Genomic DNA, 20,437 nt, shown 5'->3' with positions numbered 1-20,437 from the left:
TGGAATCTTTTCAGTGTGAACAAGGCTCTGATAGGGCAGGCCTGCCAGACCCCAGCTTCCCTCCTTGCCTTAGACAATGCTAGCATTGTGTGCAGGAGGAGCACACACATCATTCAGCCTTGATCCAAAGGTGCATTCTAGAACTCTCAGAGTAAATGCTTCCCCATTCCGGAGTTGCTAATGCACACAGGCTTCTTCCTGGGGCAGAAAAATACAGCATGAAAGCCAAACGGCATAATTCATAGGATGCATAGGCCACACACCAACCCCACAGTCATGACTGTGATAAGAGGCATTGAATGACAAAACCCATCTAGAGGGATGTACAACGTCCATTATGGATTATTATGCTGGGACAGCATGGCTCTTATGCTTAGTCGAGGACATGGGCTTTTGCTGCAATCTGAAAAGAGAAAGCAACTACGTCATCTGGTGTTCCGCTACCTTAGCCAGAAGGAGCCCTGGCTTCTGTGGCCTAAATACAGTTCTCTGGGGTCACACTGCCTATGTGTGACTTCTACCCTGTAGGCTAAGATTAGAATCTAACTCTCGATAAACGTTCAACTCCACTGAGCAAGGCTTTCCCTGCCTGACAGAATGTCTAAGCATTATACTGGGCATATGAGGATGTTTGCAGTCTCTGGCTTTGAGAACATAGCTTAATGTGTTTCAAAGAAAGGGTGAAGGGCAGAAATCTATCCAAGTAGGTTTCCACAATACCCACTTCAGACGAGATTCAGATAAGTCAAGGTCACACATGGCAGAGCATGGTCTGGTCAGATTTTCATTCCCTCCTCTATAAAACAGAGACAGAAACCCTCATTCTGTTTATTTCTTTAATATTATCCTGTTGCCTCTCAGGATATCTATTCATTTTTTTTCCATAGTAAGAAGTCTATACCCAGATACATGAGTACAAATTATCCCTGTCATTCTTCTTGTAGTTACTTTGGTCATGTGACCAGTTCTAGCCAATGATGGATGGCATTTCTAGTCCAGTGGTTAAAAAGCAAATTTCTCATGTTGGCTCTCTCCATCTTCCTGGTGGTTGGAAGCCGTGATGCCGATGGACCAGCTCAAGTCAAGCTCAATCAACACTGAGCCTGAATTTCTCGTCAGTAGGTGGAAGAGAGAGGTTTCCCAACAGTAGCCATACTGTAGTGTGGCACAGACAAATTCTTCGGAGTATGTACATATATATATATATATAATTTTTTTTGTCAGTTAAACCAAATGAGTTAATGCTCAGGAGTTTCCTGAAACACAGCGGCTAAGAAAATACAGGGCTGGCTTATTGTTTCTGTTGCAGCTGCTGGAAAGGGAGCAACCGTGAACAACAAAAAATAAGGTTCTTAGTTAGCCCTGCCCCCGAGGTGAGAAGGGGAGGGTACTAAAGAAACCAGAGAACTTCCCAGAGGGATGAGCCCCTTAACCTGTCTATAGGAGTCCGTGATGGACAGTGAACAAGAATGGAGGAGTCAGTAAAAAGGCTAGAAAGAAAAGGGCTACAAGACTCACTTTCCAAAAGCAGCCAGAGCATTATCTACAAGGTTAAGGACATTAGGCAGAAACCTGTTCTATTCTGATCTAGGCCTCTTGAAGGAGGGCTTGAAATTGTATTGTTGTCATTCCTGAGTAAAACAACATTCTTAAAAATATTTTTATTTATTTATTTATTTATTTGTGTGTGTGTGTGTGTGTGTGTGTGTGTGTGTGTGTGTGTATGTGTGTGTGTGTGTGTGTGTGTATGTGTCCACAGAGACCAGAAGAGGGTGTCAGATCCCCTAGATCTAGAGTTACAGACAGCTGTAAGCCATCCAACATGGATGCTAGGAATTGGATTTTGGCCTTCTGCAGCAAGTGTTCCTAACTGCTGAGCCATCCTTCCAGCCCCTACAGTATACTTGTCAGCGTTTCTTGGGTAGTTTGGCTGATCTACACAGAGTCACTGTGCCTTCCACAATGATGTCCTGTATGAGTCTTGAGAAAGGAACTGATTTTGTTGAATATCTGACTCTTTTGCTTTAAATCAGAAAATCAAGAATTGATATTTGGTCACTAAAAAGATGGATCTAGGTGTTGCTGAAGCAGATTTTTAAGACATCCCTGGGAAGTTAAGACTGAGGGGATAAGCACACACACTGGGGATTCCTCCTCTACTGGTGACAAAGGCAGCCATTTTTACCAGTCATCTTTAGTTGGTTTACCATAACAACAGCAATGACAATGTCCTGGCTATTTCTGAATAACAGGTGAAGTAAACATTTAAATTACTGGTCTCAAATTTCAAACCATTCAAAAAATTGTAAATCCCTTTAGGACCACCAAATCAAGCTATTTCCCCTTGACCAACACAAGAAAGAAACACAGAGTGTCAGGCTAACTGAGAACTCATCCTCCAGATCCTGTTTGTATGTCAGCAAAGGGGAGGGGTGAAGAAAGGTTCTTCTGCCCTTCCAGCCCAAGCCAGTTTCTCAGATTAGAAAGATCTGAGCAGCCACACGTGGGAAGAGCTGTTCCTTTGCTGTCACTATTGCTGGAGATGGAGGCTGTTGCTCGCAGAGTCTCATGCTCCTCGATTTGGAGTGGAGTCTCTGCTGAGACTTCTCTTTCCACACCGAAAGCCTTCAGTGCTTGCAAGTACACGATTCTAGTCTCCAGTTCTTAAGGATTTGCTTGTTTTTATTTTATCTTTGTGTTTTCGAGACAGGGTCTCTCTGTGTAGCCTTGGCTGTCCTGGACTCACTTTGTAGACCAGGCTGGCCTGGAACTCACAGAGATCTGCCTGCCTCTGCCTCCTGTGCCACAATGCCTGGCTGGGTTTCTTTTTACAAATTTGGCAGAGAAGATATTTCTTGTGGTGATGATTTCAGTCTTTGATATAGAACGAAGAACTTCCTAAAAATAATTAGCTGGACTTTGGCCATTGAAGTCTCTCAGGATGTTTATAAATTTTTATAAAAGTTTGCCTGAATGTATCATCAAGCACCCTATATAATTAGGTTCAGTTTGTTATCTAATTAGTTAAATTTATAAAGGCAAGCTTCCGGGCATAGCACAGTACACAACACAGACTCTGTCCTGCATACTGAAGCAAACCCCCCTGCCCCCCCCCCCCCACAAGCAACTATCAGCATGAGGCATTCTAAAAATATTCTCTGGACGGAATTTACAGTTGATCAGTGCCAATTAAGAACCCAGTTTTAAAAGAGCGTGCCTGCATGGCACCACAAAGCCCAGGTAGGCCTCCAGAGAAGCTCTCCAGTGGTGAACACATACTCTCCTCTCCTGATTGCAAAACTTTCTGTGGCTGAGTGTTCTGCTAAGAACATGCAGGCTCCCCTCTGGCCAGGCAAGGGAAGGGACAGCAAAGGAGAGGAGGGACAGAATCAGCTGAGAGGAATAGCGAGGGTGGCAGTGAGGGCAAGGGTGGTGGTGAGGGCGGAAGGCTTACAGGCTGCTTTAAATACAGGGCCACCAGAGCAACCTTCAGGACTCTTGGAAAGGATTCCACTGAGGAAGGCCCATGGTTTCTACAGTGTTGGCTGCTACTGGTCCTAAGGCTGGGGTGCCTGTGGGAAGCTATTAGGTACATTAACTAGAACGAAATGGAGAAAGAACACAGCCCTGGGTGCCAAGCCTACAAGGGTCTGTCTGTAAGTGCCATTTCTAGGGGGAGGTTCCTCTTCCTCCTCCTCCTCATCTTCCTCCTCCTCCTCCTTCTCCTCCTCCTCCTCCTTTTTGATACAAAGTCTTACTTTGTATTCCTGGCTGGCCAGCAACTTTGTCTGGCCCTGGCTGACCTGGGCTTCATGGTGATCTTCCTGCATCAAGCTGCTGACTACTAAGATTCTAGGTGTGTGTCAGGCTAATTGTTTTTGTTGTTGTTGTTTTGTTTTGTTTTGTTTTAACAAAAGTCATCATGTTAAGAAATATTTATCACATAGCTGCCCAGGGAGTGGGGCTCTTGAGCATGACACACTTCTGCTTCCCACTTTCTTGTGTTAGTGCAGCTAAAGCAGTGGTACAGCCTTGACCAAGATCCTTGACCTCTCAGCTTCCTCATCTGGAGTGTGCAGAGCTGCTGTGGGGCCGAGTGGGCTATTGAACAAGGGCCCAGACGGTGGAGAGTTTTCTCCTGCTTACACAACTGTATCCTTGGCCATACCGGACTGGTCACCATGTGCTTCTCTTACCTGCCACAGGCCCTGAAATGGGTCAGAAAAGTGTGGTTAGGTATGAATGGTGAGCTCCTTCCTAGAAGAGATGTGCCCAGGAAACCAGAGAAGGCAGGATGCAGCATGCAGGCATCAGCCGGCACCCGGAGTCTGGCCCTCGTGCAAGGTGGCCCTGTCAATTCTTCACCCATTGGATTTAGGCTTAGTTAAGTAATTGGTTAGTTTAAAGGCACAGTGTTAACCACTGTCAGGATAGGTTAGAAATTCCGGGAAGTCGCTCAGCAATAGAGCGCTCTCCTAGCACTGCAAAAACAAAATAAACTAAGAAAAGCATATGCCTATGTGCGGCTGGCTGCCTTCTCTCTAGTTAGAACTCACTCAGCACTGTGTGAGCAGCACAGGTAAGCCTAATGGGCAGGGTAACGTGGTGACAGAAAAAGTGCACGAATCCCAGTAGGATCTGGGTCATGCAAGTGAGGCTATCTTAGAACAGCTGCTCTTAGCCTGGCTGTGGGAAGAAAGACATTCCAAGAACTGCACCAGCAATAACTGCCCAGTGAGGCACAAAGCATTCAGTGACATGCACAGCATGTGGCATGTTTTCTCATGACCTTTCAACCTGATTGCTAGGTGGTGGTAGAAGGAACTCAATAAGAAGGAAATCACAGGCTCACCTGACTATGACAATGAGGCTGTAGGCACTGTGAGGTGAGTGGCTAGAACTCTGGCACCCAGGTCGATGTCAGCCCTTTATGCAGCAGGGACACTTTGGCCTGCTCTTTCCAGAGCAAGCCCCTGGGGCCACCAGCTTCCGAGGTTTAGGCTGTAAGAAGGAACATGTCACCACGTACTGTGGGCAGGGGTCAGTTGCCACACCTGGGCCATCGCTTGTTTTCTACAAGTAAAGTTGCTGGTGCAGTGTCATCTCCATTCTATGCCACAGCTTATGTGGCTGGCTGGACAAGCAGGGCTGAGTCATCCTGACAGAAGCCTTACACCTTCAAGGCCTAAAATACTTACCATCTGGCTCTCCACAGGACCAATTTACCACCCCTGGTCTACAGCAAGACAGGTGGTCTTGGGTTGGGCCTTTGCGTGAGTGTTAAAGGAAACGGGCTGAGTTATTTTGTACAAAGGAATGAGGAAATGCTGACAGGGCGTTATCAGTGGAGTGCTAATACTGGAACTGATGTCACCTCACCCTGTGTAGTAGCTTTACTGAAATTAATGAGAAGATGAGCAGGAATTAAACATGTCTGGGCCTAGCAGGTTCCAGGTACTCCATAATCTTCTGAGTATGCTGGAAGTATGTATGTATGTACATGCGTATGTATGTATGTATGTATGTATGTATGTATGTATGCTGCTTCATCAATATCAGGCACTATCCTATAATATATGGTGTGAGCCTAGGAATTAAGTGTGCAATGATGCTTAATAGATACCAAGTATTATTCAATATGCTATTTACATGGGAACTAAGTGTGTGAGGTGTCTAGAAGGTGCCAGGTACTAGTCCACATGCTGAGTATATGGAACTGATTTCACATTCCCAATAATACTGTGATATCTCATTGTGATAGACAATTTTGATAGAAAGTTTTGATTAGATTAAGAAACACCTAAGGCGTTGATGAGGCACACTTTTCTTGATTGTGTTTCCAGGGAGGATCAGTGGGGGGGGGGGAAATCCTGCCTGAAGGCACAACTCCACCTGCTGTGGATTGAGACTCAGTGATAAGGAGAAAGGAGAGAGCCAGTCCAGCACCAGCATGCACCTTCTCTGCATCTTGGTGCTTCCAGGGTCACGGAGATGTGAACAGACAGCCTCCTGCCACCACCCAAAGATGTACTGCTCCCTCAGATGGTAGACAGATAAGCCTCTCCCCCATTAAAGGTCCCCCTCTGTCAGATTTTCAGTCACAAAGTCTAGAAAAATAATTAATCCATCCCCCTTCTCAGGTGTAAAAACAGCAGGCAGTGTGATCAACGTGTTTGTCTCCGGTCGTCAAGCTGGGGGTAGCCTAGCTGGGATCTAATTCCTGGAAATCACACTGCAGATTCTGTACTCTCAGAAAACCAATGATGGAATATAATACATGACTCAGGCCAAAACTGTGCATAAACCATATATGTAACATATATGCTAGATATGACACAGGATATCACTAGGCATCCATAGCTGTTCTCACAATCACAATCCCCTTGCTTCAGCTTCCAAATGCTAAGTCTAGGAAGTCATCAGTGCATCTGGATTATCATTTTTTACAGTCCTATGTTATGATTTTATATTGCCAAATCCTTGACTAACCACACTTTCACAGTTTGTTCTCTTTGTGCCCTGGAAAACATGTCACTCAACTGGAAGTCCCCTAACCGGGACATCCCAAGGGTGTGTCTAGTGGCTTTGTTGCCATGGTGATGTTGTGTCCACATAGCAGCCACTGACTGTCCTTAAAGGTGATCCACACCCATTCATTAAGTTCTGACCATTGTCATATGCCTGCCATGGTGGCTGGCTGTGCCACCTGGTCCCCTGGAAGATGAAGGGGCTTTTCCCCCAATAATGATAAGGTCATCAATGTCAAGGTAGGCAGAAGCCAGGGCAGGCACTACATTTATTTATTTAATGTATTTACTTTTGAAGCAGGGTGTCAAGTATCTCAAACTGTACTTGAACTTGCTATGCAGCCAAAGGTGCCTTTGAACTTTGATCCTCTTGCCTCTTCCTCCTGAATGCTAGGGCAATAGGTTAAACAGTGCTAGAGATGAGACCTAGGGCTTTACACATGTTAGAACAGCACTTCCCTAAACTGACCCACCATACACACACACACACACACACACACACACACACACACATACACACACACACACACCTTCTTGAGGGCATGTTCTGGTTCTATTTGGGACTTCTACTTCAAAGCAGAGGCTCCTCGCTGGAATAGTGCCCCTGCATATCCCCTCAGAGAAAAGCTAGGTGAACAAGGGGCCAATAGTGTCTTAACCAGTAGCCAAAGTAGTACATGGACATGACTTTGTGTAAACTTCTAATTAAACAGAGGAACTCCAAAGGAAAGTTGGGACGAGATCATCACCTTATGGTCAATAAGGAGAGCCTCTAGCATGGTCAACTTGTTATAGACCTAACAGTTGGTGGTTGGTCTTGTGCACCATGTACTCAGATGCTAATTTCTGTGTCCTGAGACACAGTCCAGACCTGGGCATTGTCATGATCATTGAAGAATATCCTGTATCAACACTGTGTAGAAATTGCTACCCAATTGTTTCTGACTGGTTAATGAAAGAAGCTGATTAGCCAATAACTGGGCAGAGGAGACAGAAGGTGGGACTTCTGTTCCTACTCATGGGTCTCAGGAAGGGACCAGAGAGGGAGAAGGACCATGAGGAGGACAAGGGGGAGTTTTCCATAAGGACAGAGAGACGCAGCAGAAGGCCAAGGCAAGACTGAGGTGGCAAGTGAAAGGGCATGTGGCTGGGAGGTGGCCAGGCCAGCATAATTGGGTTAGAATAGATGAACATCTGCCCAGTTATAGTGCTTTGAAGCTTGTTGAATAAATCTAATTGGTCTCTGTGTCAAGCATTTGGGAGCTAGGGAGGGTACAAGGAAAGGTCCCTGATAATACCATAATTCAACACTTAATAGAGGAAGCTAGTATTGGCTGTCTGAATCAAAAGCCTTGGAAGTGAAAAGGAAAGGCACCCGCCGTGGGGGTGCCAGCTGGTGGAGTGCTTGTCCAGTGTGCATGAGGCCCCAGCTTTAATCTCTAGCAGCTTCCCACACTGGCTCACACACCTTCCAAGCCACTGCCCTGAAGTCCATTTTTACTAACTCATAGATATGACAAAGGCTATGAAGTATTGCTTATAAATGATACAAATCAAAAACACCTTATTTTATAAAGGACTTAATTAGTAAGTTAAAATACAGCCACCAGCCAGTATGTTGATTGTATCACCCCAGAAACTAAATTTTGACCATGCAATATAATTAAATATAAAGACAGATTAAAAGTGGGTATATGATATGCCATCTTATTTTATAAAGTCAAAGTCTGTAAGTCCACATAAATGCTGTGTTTTAACAGATTTTTCTCTGGGGGAGGGACCATGTTGCTTTCTTATTTTCTAGACATTGACTATATTGATGGTTTAAATGACCAATAAGATTATATTTTCTATTTAAACATTTTCTTCTGGATACATTACTGTTTTACCTTCTCATTATTTTCACTTATAAAAGATTTCTACATTATTTTCTCAGCCAGCTCAAATGTAGAGTAAGTTTTTCCCTACCAATGGGGAAAGGCAGCCAGTGGCCCGCCACCCCCTGGCACCCAGTGTTCACGTTTCACCTGTGCCAGGAACTCTATGACCTGACCTAGTTTATGGCTCTGACGGAAGGACTTCCCATCTTGAGACTCAAGACTGCTTAACGGAGTTCGTCAGCCATTTGTACTGCTGTGAGTTTATTTTTCTCGGGGGTTTTTCCAAAAGGGAGTCAGAATCCCAAAGTAGAAGAGGAGGTCAGAGAATGAGCCGAGCAGGAGCTGATAAGAACAGGCTGTGCCACAGAGACAGGGAAACAGCTTACTCTGCAGGTCAGGCAGCTGCCTGAGGGAGGACAAGTCTGGTGTTGTCCCTCCCAGCCATCATGCAAGCAGGAAGCTGCCACACCTTCTTCAGATTTCTGGGCTTGAGATAACGGGAATTGTTTTGGAAATCAGGAAGCATGTTTTTGATGCTGGGGTAGCTAGCTCATGCCTGCAATCCCCGCACTCGGGAGACTGAGACAGTTGGATTGCTGTGAATTCCAGGCTATCTTGGGCTACACAGTAGGCCTTGTCTCAATAGATGAATAAGTAGATCTAAGGATATTTTTTCAATTATTTTCCAAATGAACGTTAGGAACTCATTTGCCTTCATGTTATATAAGAAGCAGACAAACTGCACCAGCATTCCATGGAAGCCCTCTCACATGTTAGGACATACTTAAGTATCCAGCTCAGGTGAGCACTAGTTAGTCATCAGTTGCATGAATATGTGCCTTTAGCCAGCGCTAACTGCCACCTAGGCAGGGACAGAAGGGAAGGCAGTTCCTTGAAGCATCTCCCACAGTCCCAAGGAGAACAGATTCTTAGGTCTTCAGTGGATTTCCTAAGCTGCTGTTACACTGTAACATAGTCTGTTTCTTAGATGGTTGATAAACGTGGGTAACTATTGTCATTGCTTTATGGGACTGAGTGACACCAACACATTTGTTCATTCTGTCACTAAGCACCCACACTGGGAGAACCGGGGCAGATAACAGGGCCTGTACCACTTCCACTCATAGGAAATAGTATCTTATTTACACGGCGAGGCTGACCACAGGCCGACGGTCCCCATCCCATATTCATTTCTTGGCATAGCTACTTGGAGCTGCTCCCTTCAAGGCTGTTCAGACCTATCGAAGCTATGCTGAGCGGATCAATGGCTTGGCTAGTGGCATGCTGCTCTGAACACCTCATGTGCATCTTTCTCCTCTCTCTTCTGGAACCCTGCCTCAGCCCACATGGAACAGAGAGGAGTCTTTCTAGCCAACAGTCAACACTTCTGGAAGCCCAGCCGAGCCAACCCATAGTTGACCCAGAGACACATAGAAGAACATGACCAAGACCAGGGCAGCTACCCAGAGGCCCAGACACCTGCGAGCTGAATAAACGGCTATGGTGTGAGGACATGGAGCTGCCAATGGCATGCTGTACAATAGTGCCTGGCTAACATGTACAGAAATTTCTCATGCTGATAAGCCCAGTGCCCCAGAGCCTATGAAGCTGTCGTAGCCCCCTAACCATGTAAACCAATCACGCAGTCTGGATATCAAACAGCAGACCTCAGCAGCCAGATAGAAAGAACTAGAAAGCAACAGCTTATGTAGGGAAGGGCTGGCACAAGACAACATAGCTCCTTGGAGACATTTCCGCGGACGAGCCGCATCTGCCCATGAGTCACTTTTGGTTTCTTCCTTAAGATTACATGGCCGTTTCCACTCAGTTATGCCTCTTGGGCTTGATAAGGGTTGTCTAGCTTGATTCAGAGCAGCCATCTCGTCTCTGACACGTGTTCAGCCTCCCGTGTTCTGTGGGCAGGGGCTTTGATCCAACTGCTGAATTTACAGCGCATCTACGGTAGCAAGTCCGTGCAAGCTGAAAATCAAAGTGTAATTCAACGGCCACAGGGCTGAGGAGGCAGCCAGGAGATAAATTCCAATTTCAACCCCTTGGCTCGACTGCAAGTTGTTTCAGTGGTGTGTCAGTCATATTTAAAAATAAAATAGAACTACAAAGACACCAGATGGCATGTCCCGAGAGAAACAGGGCCATGATACTTAGGACCCCTTCAAAAGGTTCTTAGCAAGACAGAACTTGTATGTATCTGTGTGGGTGGGGGGGGGTGTGTTTTAAAGGCCTGGTAATGTTTGCCTTTGGTCACTCATTTACAGGCCTCTCTGAACTTTAAACTAAAGAAATGCAAGCAGATGACAAACCGTGAGACAGAGCCAAGCTACAACCCCAGCTGGAGGTGATGCTGCAGCCGTCAAACGAGCTTGTTTCTGGCGTAAGGGAGGTCACCTCATGAGGGTACTCACCTTGCACCCTTCGCAGGCACTGACACCATAGTGGTACCCTGATGATTTGTCCTGGCAGACGAAGCAGGGCTTGTACACCCGAGGAGGAGGAAGCGGAGATGGTGGGCTCGGGACGAGCTCCTCAGAGCTGGTACTCTGTGTCTCGATTGCTAAGGTAGAGAAGGGAGGGTGAGGAAACAAAAGAAAACACATTTCAGCTCCATTAGGTTCTCCCCAGTCAGCTCCAACATCTCTGCTCCATACTCAAGTAATAACCCTAGTAGGACTAAACCCATAGAAGCAGTTGTCCCTGTGACCCTGGCAGCAGTGATGCTAAAAGACCCCAGCAAAAGCAACCTCACATGTATCTAATTTGAAGTTCACAGGCACCATGAGCACGACGGATCCCAAGCTACCCACGAGAAGCAGAAATTCAACTCAAGTCCTTCAGGCAGAGCCTTGTCTAAGACCAGCAGGGAGCAGGTGGAACCAAAGTCCAAAGGCAGGCCTTTGTCCAAGGCCTGGCTGTCTCTTCTGTTTCCTCTGGCTTTCTTTAACCTAGAGTCATGGGTGTATTGTTTGATGCTATTGCTCACTTAACCAAAAGTCATTTATTATCTTTTTTTAATAACAAAATAAAGAAATGTTGAAGTTTCAATGTTGTGGTGTCATATGGCCAAGCTTTTGCCTTTTGCCCTGTGGCCATAAGGACTAAAAAAAATCATGATTTTGGGAAGCCCTGCACTGCTTTGAGCTGGCCTTGGGCCTGAAACAGCAAGAACCCTGAGCTTAGAAAGTGTAGCCTCAGGCATAAAGCCCCAGAATAGCAGGCAGCTCATGTTGGAGGTGGAGCAGGTCGCAGCTGACTTCTAACTTGTGTACATCTGTATTCTGGGCATTTGCTTATATATCGGAGGAAAGGGGATTGCTATGACAGGCCAGACTAGCCTTAAACTCCCACTGCCTCTCTGATGCTATGACATAGACATATGCCACCACGCCTGGCGTTTTCTCCCAGATTATAAACCACGTGGTCCCTATTTTCATTATCCAACCGCTCCAACTCCACTGAAACGGAAGTTTGTAGAGCGTGGACCAGAGTGCTCTTCCACCAGAGTCAGAGCAGGAACTGGCCCATGGCTTCCTGCAGGCACACAGAGTTCCTAAACTGTGAAGAGTGACTGGAAGGAGGGCAACACCATTCCAGAATCTTCCGCTTTCCACACCGCTCCACACCACTCCAAATACAGAGTGCTTCCAAGATCATCAGGTTCCTAGCTGCTGCTCGTCATTGAGCTGATGAGAGGCACCCAGAGCACCCAGGTCCCGCCACTGGCTGAGCCTGATGCTAACCAAGGCTGTCTCGGTGAGGAGCCCAGTGGGATCAGCTGCAGTAGCCCTTTCTCCAGCCTTCCCAGTCCACACCCTCCACCCCTGCATTGGTGCAGGCAAGATAAAGTATCTGTCTTCTGCCTACAGGGAGCCCTATGACAGTAATGGATGAGGTCGGAGTCCTTCCCACTCTCCACAGGGCTTTCTTGGCATTCCCTGGGCAACGCTTACCTTCCAGGATTCCCTCACTGGTTGAGTTCTAAATAATCACTTTCCATTCTTTGAATAAGACAAGCTTACATAGCAATGTGAGACACGATCTCTGTGGCTGGGCCTCTAAGTCCAGCCATGGAGGGGAGGCACGGGCTTGACCCCAGGGGCTCTAGGAGCACTGCCAGACCCTGCCCCAGACAGGTGAGCAAGTAACCATGCTATCCATTTCCCTCACCCACAAAGTCCAAGCCATCATATTTAGCTGCTGCTAGTCTCTTAGATGTCAGAATGTCCCTCTGAGAGGGGACTCTCCTCTAATTGGAGTGTCTGGGCTGTGGAAGGCAGTGTTGCTCAGTGGTAGAGCTTGTGCTTAGCATGTGTGACATGATGGAACCAATCCCCAGCACCAAGCCAAAGGACGAAAGGAAAACAAAAAGGCCCCTTGCTCTCCCTGGTCACTGTGTCATATTATTTTATCTTATTTTCTATAAAGTTTTCTATAAAGGTCCGAAGTTTAGAAAGTTTCCTTGTTTTCAACTTTATATTTCACAACTGTCCCCCTACCCCACTTGCAGTCTTGTGAGGCCAGGGTCCCTACCTGTAGGGCTTACAACTATGTGCCATGGCTAGGGCTCGTCCTATAGGGCAGATGATTAATAAACCCTGGCTGAACTAATTCATGAACTTTTCCCTTTCCCCCCCTCTTTTCAAACACTAAGTGCTCTTCTAAGTAGCTACATGATAAAATTTGAAATAAAAAAGCACTCTTACACTCATTTGCTTCCTTAAAAATGTAATTAGCCCTTTGGAACAGAATCAACTATAATTATAGTATTTTCATAATTCATAAGAATCTTGGAATGGATTCACTGGAATAGTATGAGTCCTAGTAGATAAATCCATTATGGCCTTTACAGGGTAGATCTGAGGACAGTGATGAAGCCCTCTATCTCGTGCCTACTTCTTCTGGCACACAGGGCTTTGGGGATTGTGGTACAGTGGTGCCAAGTGTCCAGCAGACAGGGAGGGACTGGCTTGGGACGCTGCTGAGGCTTGCCAAGATCAAGGCCTAATGGGAAGGCATTCTCACACCTCCTCATTGCCCCTCCAAAATCAGATCAGGAATCACGGCATCCACAGCAAAACAATCCTTGATGAAGTTAATACATCCATCTTTGTAAAACTGCAGGAAAGTTAGGGCCTGAGTGCTTGTGCTCACAAACACATCTCTCACAACCTCTTCACTTAGACAGCCCTGTGATCTCGGGGCATCCTTGGCAGACTTTCTTCCATGCACTTAAATACCTTTGTTTGCTTATTAAAGTGGAATTGTACCAAGACTGGGGCGCTGTTTAGTTTATGATGTCATGACCCTAGTTCCTTGTTAGTATTTTTCCTCCAAAACATCTCGCAGGAATGAACATCTTCACAGATAATCTCAGTGTATTTCCATCTATTGCTTTAAGATAAATTCTCAGAATTGTGACTATTAAGTTCAATAGAGACGATATTTCAAAATGATTTTCTTAGTGTTTAATTCATGGTAATAAACTGACTTCTAGGAAGGCTGCCCACACTCATGGCCCTTGCTCCCCTGCTCATCTTCCAGGCTGGGTTGGTGTGTGTGTGTGTGTATGTGTGTGTGTGTGTGTGTGTGTGTGTGTGTGTGTGTGTGTGTGTCTGTTTTCACGTCAGCATCTCTGCAGAAGCATCACCAGTGAGCACCCTGCTCTTCACATGATCGAGGCACAAGCTTCCGGTAGAGCAGCTGCTCTGGCTTGTCTCAGAGAGTCGTAAATACAGTTCTGTCAGGGCTGGACTCAGCCATTACAGCCATGCCCTGAACCTCAAAGGTGGGCAGTAATTTCCATAAATATGCCACTTCACTACCTGTTCTGAAGAGAGCCCAGTGTTTCATCTTCCCAGTGAGGAAACAGAGAGTGAGCTATTCCTAAGAAGTGTGAGACACACAGAAGCACAAGGAGGGGCCTGGAGATGTACAAAATCTCCAAAGGTGTTAATGATGCCAGGGAGAGCCTTCTGTGGATGAACACATTTATAACAGTGGATAAATGCCGAGACTCTCCTGAAACCCCTCAGGAGTGAAAACCTACTCCAAGCAATGAGCCCAGCATGGCCACACAGCACGGCCACGGGCACAGGTGCTCTCACTCCTTCACCTCATGTGCCCACTTGCTTATAGCCAGACAGACTGGTTCATGCCAGGCTGTGTCACAAGCTATACAAAGCTCCAGATGAGACAGGCCTGGTGTGGTAGGGCTTTCTTCTTTGCTACTTAGAAGGTTGAGGCCAGAGAGGAAGGTAGTAAATTCAAGCTTGGCCTGGGATATAAAATGAGTTCAAAGCCCAGCCTAGGTAGGTCAATGAGACCCCATCTCAAAATTTTTAAAAATATCACACACACACACACACACACACACACACACACACACACACACACACTGAATTTATGGCAGGGTATTTGCCCAGTATACATGGGACCATGGTTTGAATTCCCAGTACCAAAAAAAAAAAAAAAAGTGTATTTATGTGTGTAGTCTGTGGTCTTATATTTCCTCTATGTGACCTCTAGTGCTTAAAGTGCCACAAAACCAAAGGGAATAGAATGAAAACTTTAGATTTCAGGAGCACCAGAGTTGGCTGTAGGCGAACACTCAAAGACATGTTCTAGAATAGAAACCAGGGTATGGCACCAAGAAAAAAGAAAGGAGGACTTCAATGGCTTCGCTTGCTCTCTACTAACATAGCATAGATACGCTTTGTCTAAGTTTATCAGAGTTCCTCTTCCTGCCTGCTTGTCCACAAAGAGGTGGGGATCAGTGGGGGACAAAGGTGGCTCTCCTTCTAGGGACAGTTTTGGTATTTAAGGTGGATACAGATGGCTTAGCCATTGATCCGCTCACCATCACCCTGCTTAAATCAATAATCTATTAGTCCCTTTAAATTAGAGTTGGATTCATCAAATGCCCTTGAGAGGCCTCAAACATTTTCTTCCTTATTCCAGCCAAGCACAATCAGTCTACAGAATGATAAAAATTTTGCTAGAAAACTCTGCCGGCTCAGCAGACAATGTGTTCTGTATTAGCTCATTCAGCAATCTCAAAACAGGCCAAAAAGGCAGCTCGGAGACTTCCCAGGGGGAATGAGCCTTGTGCAGTTCAATAAAGCAATGGCACCGCAGCCATCCTGCCGCGCTGCAGGCTGGGGAGTCAGTCTTTGAGGAATGGGTCCCATTTGCCCCTTGACTCCTGCTCTTACCCGTTTGCTTACTTGGTTACACACTGACTGTTTTGTCCATCAGGTCTTCATGCTGCCTCTTCAACCTGCAGCATCATCCCAATTGTGAACCAGATGAGGTGCTGGCTTCCTTGTTCAGGTACAGGAAGAGGAGGGGAGCCTGGCTGTGCCTGGTTGTATAGCCAAGGGATGCCTGGGCAGGACCTGTGTCAACAGCTGAGATGCTAGCAGCCCTGTATCCTCTGTATCAGCAATACCTGTATCTTAGAGACTGGGGACCTTTGAGAACTAAGGTGGAGCCAAACTTACACAGAGAGTGTTTGAAACCCCACCACTACCATAGTGTTCACGGTCTGGTCCTTTTCTTTTCCATCCTTTACCCTCCTTTCCTTCCTTCCTTCCTTCCTTCCTTCCTTCCTTCCTTCCTGTATGGTTATTTGTTTGTTTGTTTTTGTATTTGGTTTGAGACAGAATTGTATATATAGCTCAGGCTAGCCTCAAATTCACCATGCTGCTAACATTGAACTCTTGGTCCTCTTATCTTAGCCTCCTTCCATCCCATAATGTCCCTCACAGTATGGCCCCCAGCAGTAGCACATCACAGCCAGGAGAGCTGGCATTAGCCTTCAACTTGTGACTTCTCAGGTGGTCTGTGGCAAAGAGCCATTTCCCAAGCCCACCTTTTATAACTGACCGAACGAAGCCAAACCCAAAAAGAATCTCTACAATAAGGACCGAAGAAACAAAGACCACCCCAAAGTACCAGCTAGAAAATAACTCTAAAAGACAAAAGCACACTCTCAAGTTGCTTAAAAGGTTCAAACCCTGGCTATCAGTTCTGCCCATCTCCCCCTGGGACTGGCAGCAGACTGCTGAGGTTCAGGGATCTTACCTGCATACTACACCAGGTAAAACCTATGCTGCCATAATTAGGGTTTGTCTTGCTCTCAAAATGAGGCTTAAAGGAAAACTCTTAAAACAAAGCCAAAGAGAACAAAAAAACTAAAGACATAGCTGCCTGTTAAGTGGGCATTGCACTCAGTAACTGGACTCACCTGGAAAAACATAGTATCAATGTCCTGTTGTCAACAAAGCACCTGAGTGTGGTTTAAACACACAGACTGTCTCCAACAATAGCAGCTCCACAATTCCTTTCGTGCTTGGCATTTTTCTAAAGGTTAGATTAAGGCGCAGATAGCACATTTAAGAGCTCAGTAGACTCTCTGGCCTTTGTGAGAGCTAATTTACAGCCCGCTAGCCCCTGTTGACAGATTACAGGATCCTATGTTCAGCTTGATTAGAGACAGGCAGGCAGGCATCAGGCATCATGAAAGGCCTGCCTCTTTACTAGAACCTTCTGATTAAGACAGTATTTTAATGCAGCCTCTGGGCAGCTGATACTTATGTGAAAAAGGAGCTGTAAAGCAAAAGGCATTTCCTGCACAGCCCCTGGGGAATTTGGAGCCTAGCTCTAGGGTCTGCGGGTAGGACTCACTGTAGCTAATTAAGGGCGAAAGGCGAAGATGCATTTGGTCAAAACATCCAGTTAGATTTGATTTTTGTTGGCACCAGAGAGCTGATCTGGACGCCCCTACCCCCTCCACTTTTCTATGGATTCTCTGCAGGATCGCAAAGCCCACAGCTCGGCTCACATACATAGGGGAGAAAGTCAAAGGAAACGCCAAAGTTCAACTAAAGTACAAGTAATTAAAACCAGATTCGGCTGTTGCATGTGCGCACGCGCAAGAGAGCTTCCAGAGCCTTTTTATTAGCTTGTCATTTGCAGGCCTGGGGACGCCCTGGGGGTGGGTGAAAGACCCAGCACCGACCATGCCTGTGAAGGAGGCTCACAGGCCTCACCAAAGGAGGTTTGGAAGTGTGTGGTTTGCTAGGAGGACAGGCCGCTCCCCCAGTGATGGAGTCCTAGGATGCTTCACAGGACTGGGAGATGGAGCCGCGAAGGGAAACCCCACCCCAGCCTTGGCATCCTGACTCAGTAACCTGCAGGTGACCCTAGCGCTGTGTGTGCTTGCCCGGGTCAACACTGCCCCGAGAGGAGCTGAAGAAGACGTGTGAGGCTCTTTCCTACTCTGACCACACATCCAACAGGTGCTGGACACAGGCAAGGGTTGAAAAGGCTCTGAGGCGAAGACTGATTTCTGAGTCGCTGAAGAAAACCTTGCTCTTCAGAGTACAGCCCCGGAGCCTCATCAGGGTGATTTGTTAGGTCACAGAACCCAGCCCACCCCGAGACTGTGGATCATCCCAGCATCCCAAGAAACACTCAGATAATTCCTGAGGTCCCTAATTAATAATTAGGGCACGCTTACATAAAAATACCATTCATTGTCCTCACCACCTCCCTCCCAATTTCACTTTGCTGTGTCTACCTGGCTTGGGAGGGCCACCAGCTTCCCAGTGCACCCTGGGGTGTTTCAGGCCTTAAGACTCAGGCTATGTCCATTCTTCTGTTGAGGGACACGTAGGTTGTTTCCAAGTTCTGGCTATTATGAATAAGGCAGCTATGAACATGGTTGAGCATATGTCCCTGTTGTGTGGTAGTACATCCTCTGGGTATATTCCAAGGAGTGGAATAGCTGGGTCTTGAGGAAGCCCTATTCCCATTTTTCTGAGAAAGCACCAGATAGCTTTCCAAAGTGGTTGTACTAGTTTGCATTCCCACCAGCAATGCAGGAGTGTTCCTCTTTCTCCACACCCTCGCCAGCATGAGGTGTCAGTTGAGTTATTGATCTTAGCCATTCTGATGGGTGTAAGATGGAATCTCAGTGTCGTTTTGATTTGCATTTCTCTGATGACTAAGGAGGTCGAGCATTTCTTTAAGTGTTTCTCAAACTGTGGCAACAGCCAAGGAAAAAATAGGCAGTAAAAACCTTGAACCCCTACCCGGACTAGCCGATGGACATTCTCCACTGTTGAGTGGAGAAGAAGATCTAACTCTCACACAAACTCTGGTGCCCCATATTTGATCATGTCCCTTGGATGGAGATGCCTGGTGGCACTCAGAGGAAAGATAATAGGTCACCAAGGAGAGACTTGATACCGTATGAGCATATTCAGGGGGAGGAGATCCCCCTCAGACACAGACATAGGGGAGGGGAGTAGGGGGGGGAAGTGAGAGGAAGGGAGGGATGGGAGGATACATGGGATGGGCTAACAACTGAGATGTAATATGTATAAATTAATAAAAATGTATTAAAAAAAAAAAAGACTCAGGCTATGTGGAATCAGCTTGTGACATCCCAGAAACCCTGTTTTCTTTCCTGAGGTTAGATGTGGCTTGCATCCGGCGTTGGCCTCCAGGGTATTTGGAAGGAGCCTGGGGATTAGTATCTACTGTCTACTGAGCACTTGGTGTGTTTCTGGTCTTGCTATCTTATTACTCCTCCCCAAAACCACAGGGAGCGAAGGAGCAGGGGCTTTTTCCACTGCTGGAACAGAAGCACTTGCATGAAAACTCACTGCCTATCTCTCTCACTTAGTTTGAGGCTTGGGACTTCACAGCGCTCCATCTGCTGGGACACACTCGAGTTGCTGTGTGGCGGTGTATCTGTCTCTCTTCAATTCACATGCATGATTTCCCAACACTGACATGATTCAAGCTCTGGGCCTCAAAGAGAGTGAAGCTCAGGGACCTGTCCTTCAACCTATGACTCCACTTGTCTGAGCTCCCTCCTGGTAGGAGACATCACTCCTGGGAATGACTTTTATCATAGTTCGTGATGTCACAAGGGACCACCCTTGCCTGACACCTACACTGCATCTTCATCACATGCATCCCACGCCGAGGAGCATATGTGAAGGTTACCTTATAAAGTGTCCTGTGTGTGGCTGTTTCCTGGAACGCAGTAAGTCAGCACAGGACAGGGTTCAAATAGGCTTTCCCTGAGAAGCACGGCAGGCTGACACTTGTAACTGCGGATTAATGATCTGGCTGGAGGCACTGGAGATGGAGCCACATTGAGAGAACACTGGCTGAGTGGCCTTAGGAGTTGGGTCAGCATGGAATTTATTGTGCCACAATATTAAGGTCCCCTAGAGAGTTTATCCCGATGCCACATGATGCGGTTATTGTACTAACACTATTTTCACGGGATCAGATTTCCCAAGTAGAAAGTAGACTAAACCATGGCTATGGAGGCATCCATCATGCAAGCACATAAATGCTTGTGGATGCTAGGTTGGCATCAGCCTTTACCAAAAAGGAACAAGAAAGCTGGTGGGGTGCCTCACATCTGTAACGGGAGCACTCAGGAGGCTGAGGCCAGTCTGCACAGCAAATCCAGGCTAGCTTGGCTTATACAGCAAACTCTTGTCTCAGAAAAATAAAAGTTAAAAGGAGAAAAAATGAAAGCAAAGGGGAGATGATTTTCAGGAGGCAACACTGAAATCCTTGTGGCCATACTCCTTGCCCACTGCTACATTCTGAGGAGGCTCCAAGATGAGTGGCTGATATGAGAATTTGACCAAACCTTTCTTCTCAGAAACATGCTCTGCTTGGTTGCATATACATTCCCTTGAGTTTTCTGTGTTATTTCTTAAGGGTGTATACCATATTTATTGTGAAGCTAATTTAATTCTCATAAGTCTAGGCCCTCTTAATGACAGCGTACATCTATGCAGGCTTTGTGGTGGAGTTGATGGGAGTTTGTGGGCTTGGCTCCCAGGTCAGTTGGATTTCATCTCCTTCTACCACACACAAACAGAATAACTGTTAAGTTTTCTTTACCTCTCTGAGTCCCAGGCCTTCTTTACTGAAAATCCAGACATTCCTAAAATGTTTGTTGGTGACAGGAAAGGGATACTC

At 46.4% G+C, this 20,437-nt stretch overlaps 1 protein-coding gene across 3 annotated transcripts in view; it reads right to left on the bottom strand.

Moving 5' to 3' along the window:
• Positions 1-20,437, bottom strand: part of RARB (retinoic acid receptor beta) — a 134,246-nt gene that overhangs the window by 95,419 nt on the left and 18,390 nt on the right. For 2 of the 3 annotated variants that reach the window (XM_084795058.1, XM_084795060.1), the window contains exon 2: positions 10,831-10,979. In XM_084795058.1, the coding sequence (XP_084651184.1) occupies positions 10,831-10,979 (149 nt within the window). Of the gene's footprint in view, positions 1-10,830; positions 10,980-11,171; positions 11,291-20,437 lie in introns of those variants that run through there. The other variant, XM_084795059.1, reaches the window with a different exon arrangement.

This window comes from Acomys minous (genome assembly GCF_964271855.1).
Source record: "Acomys minous genome assembly, chromosome: 9".
NCBI lineage: Eukaryota > Metazoa > Chordata > Mammalia > Rodentia > Muridae > Acomys > Acomys minous.
Note: the sequence above shows the minus strand (reverse complement) of the source record. Positions and strands in the feature narration are given on the sequence as shown.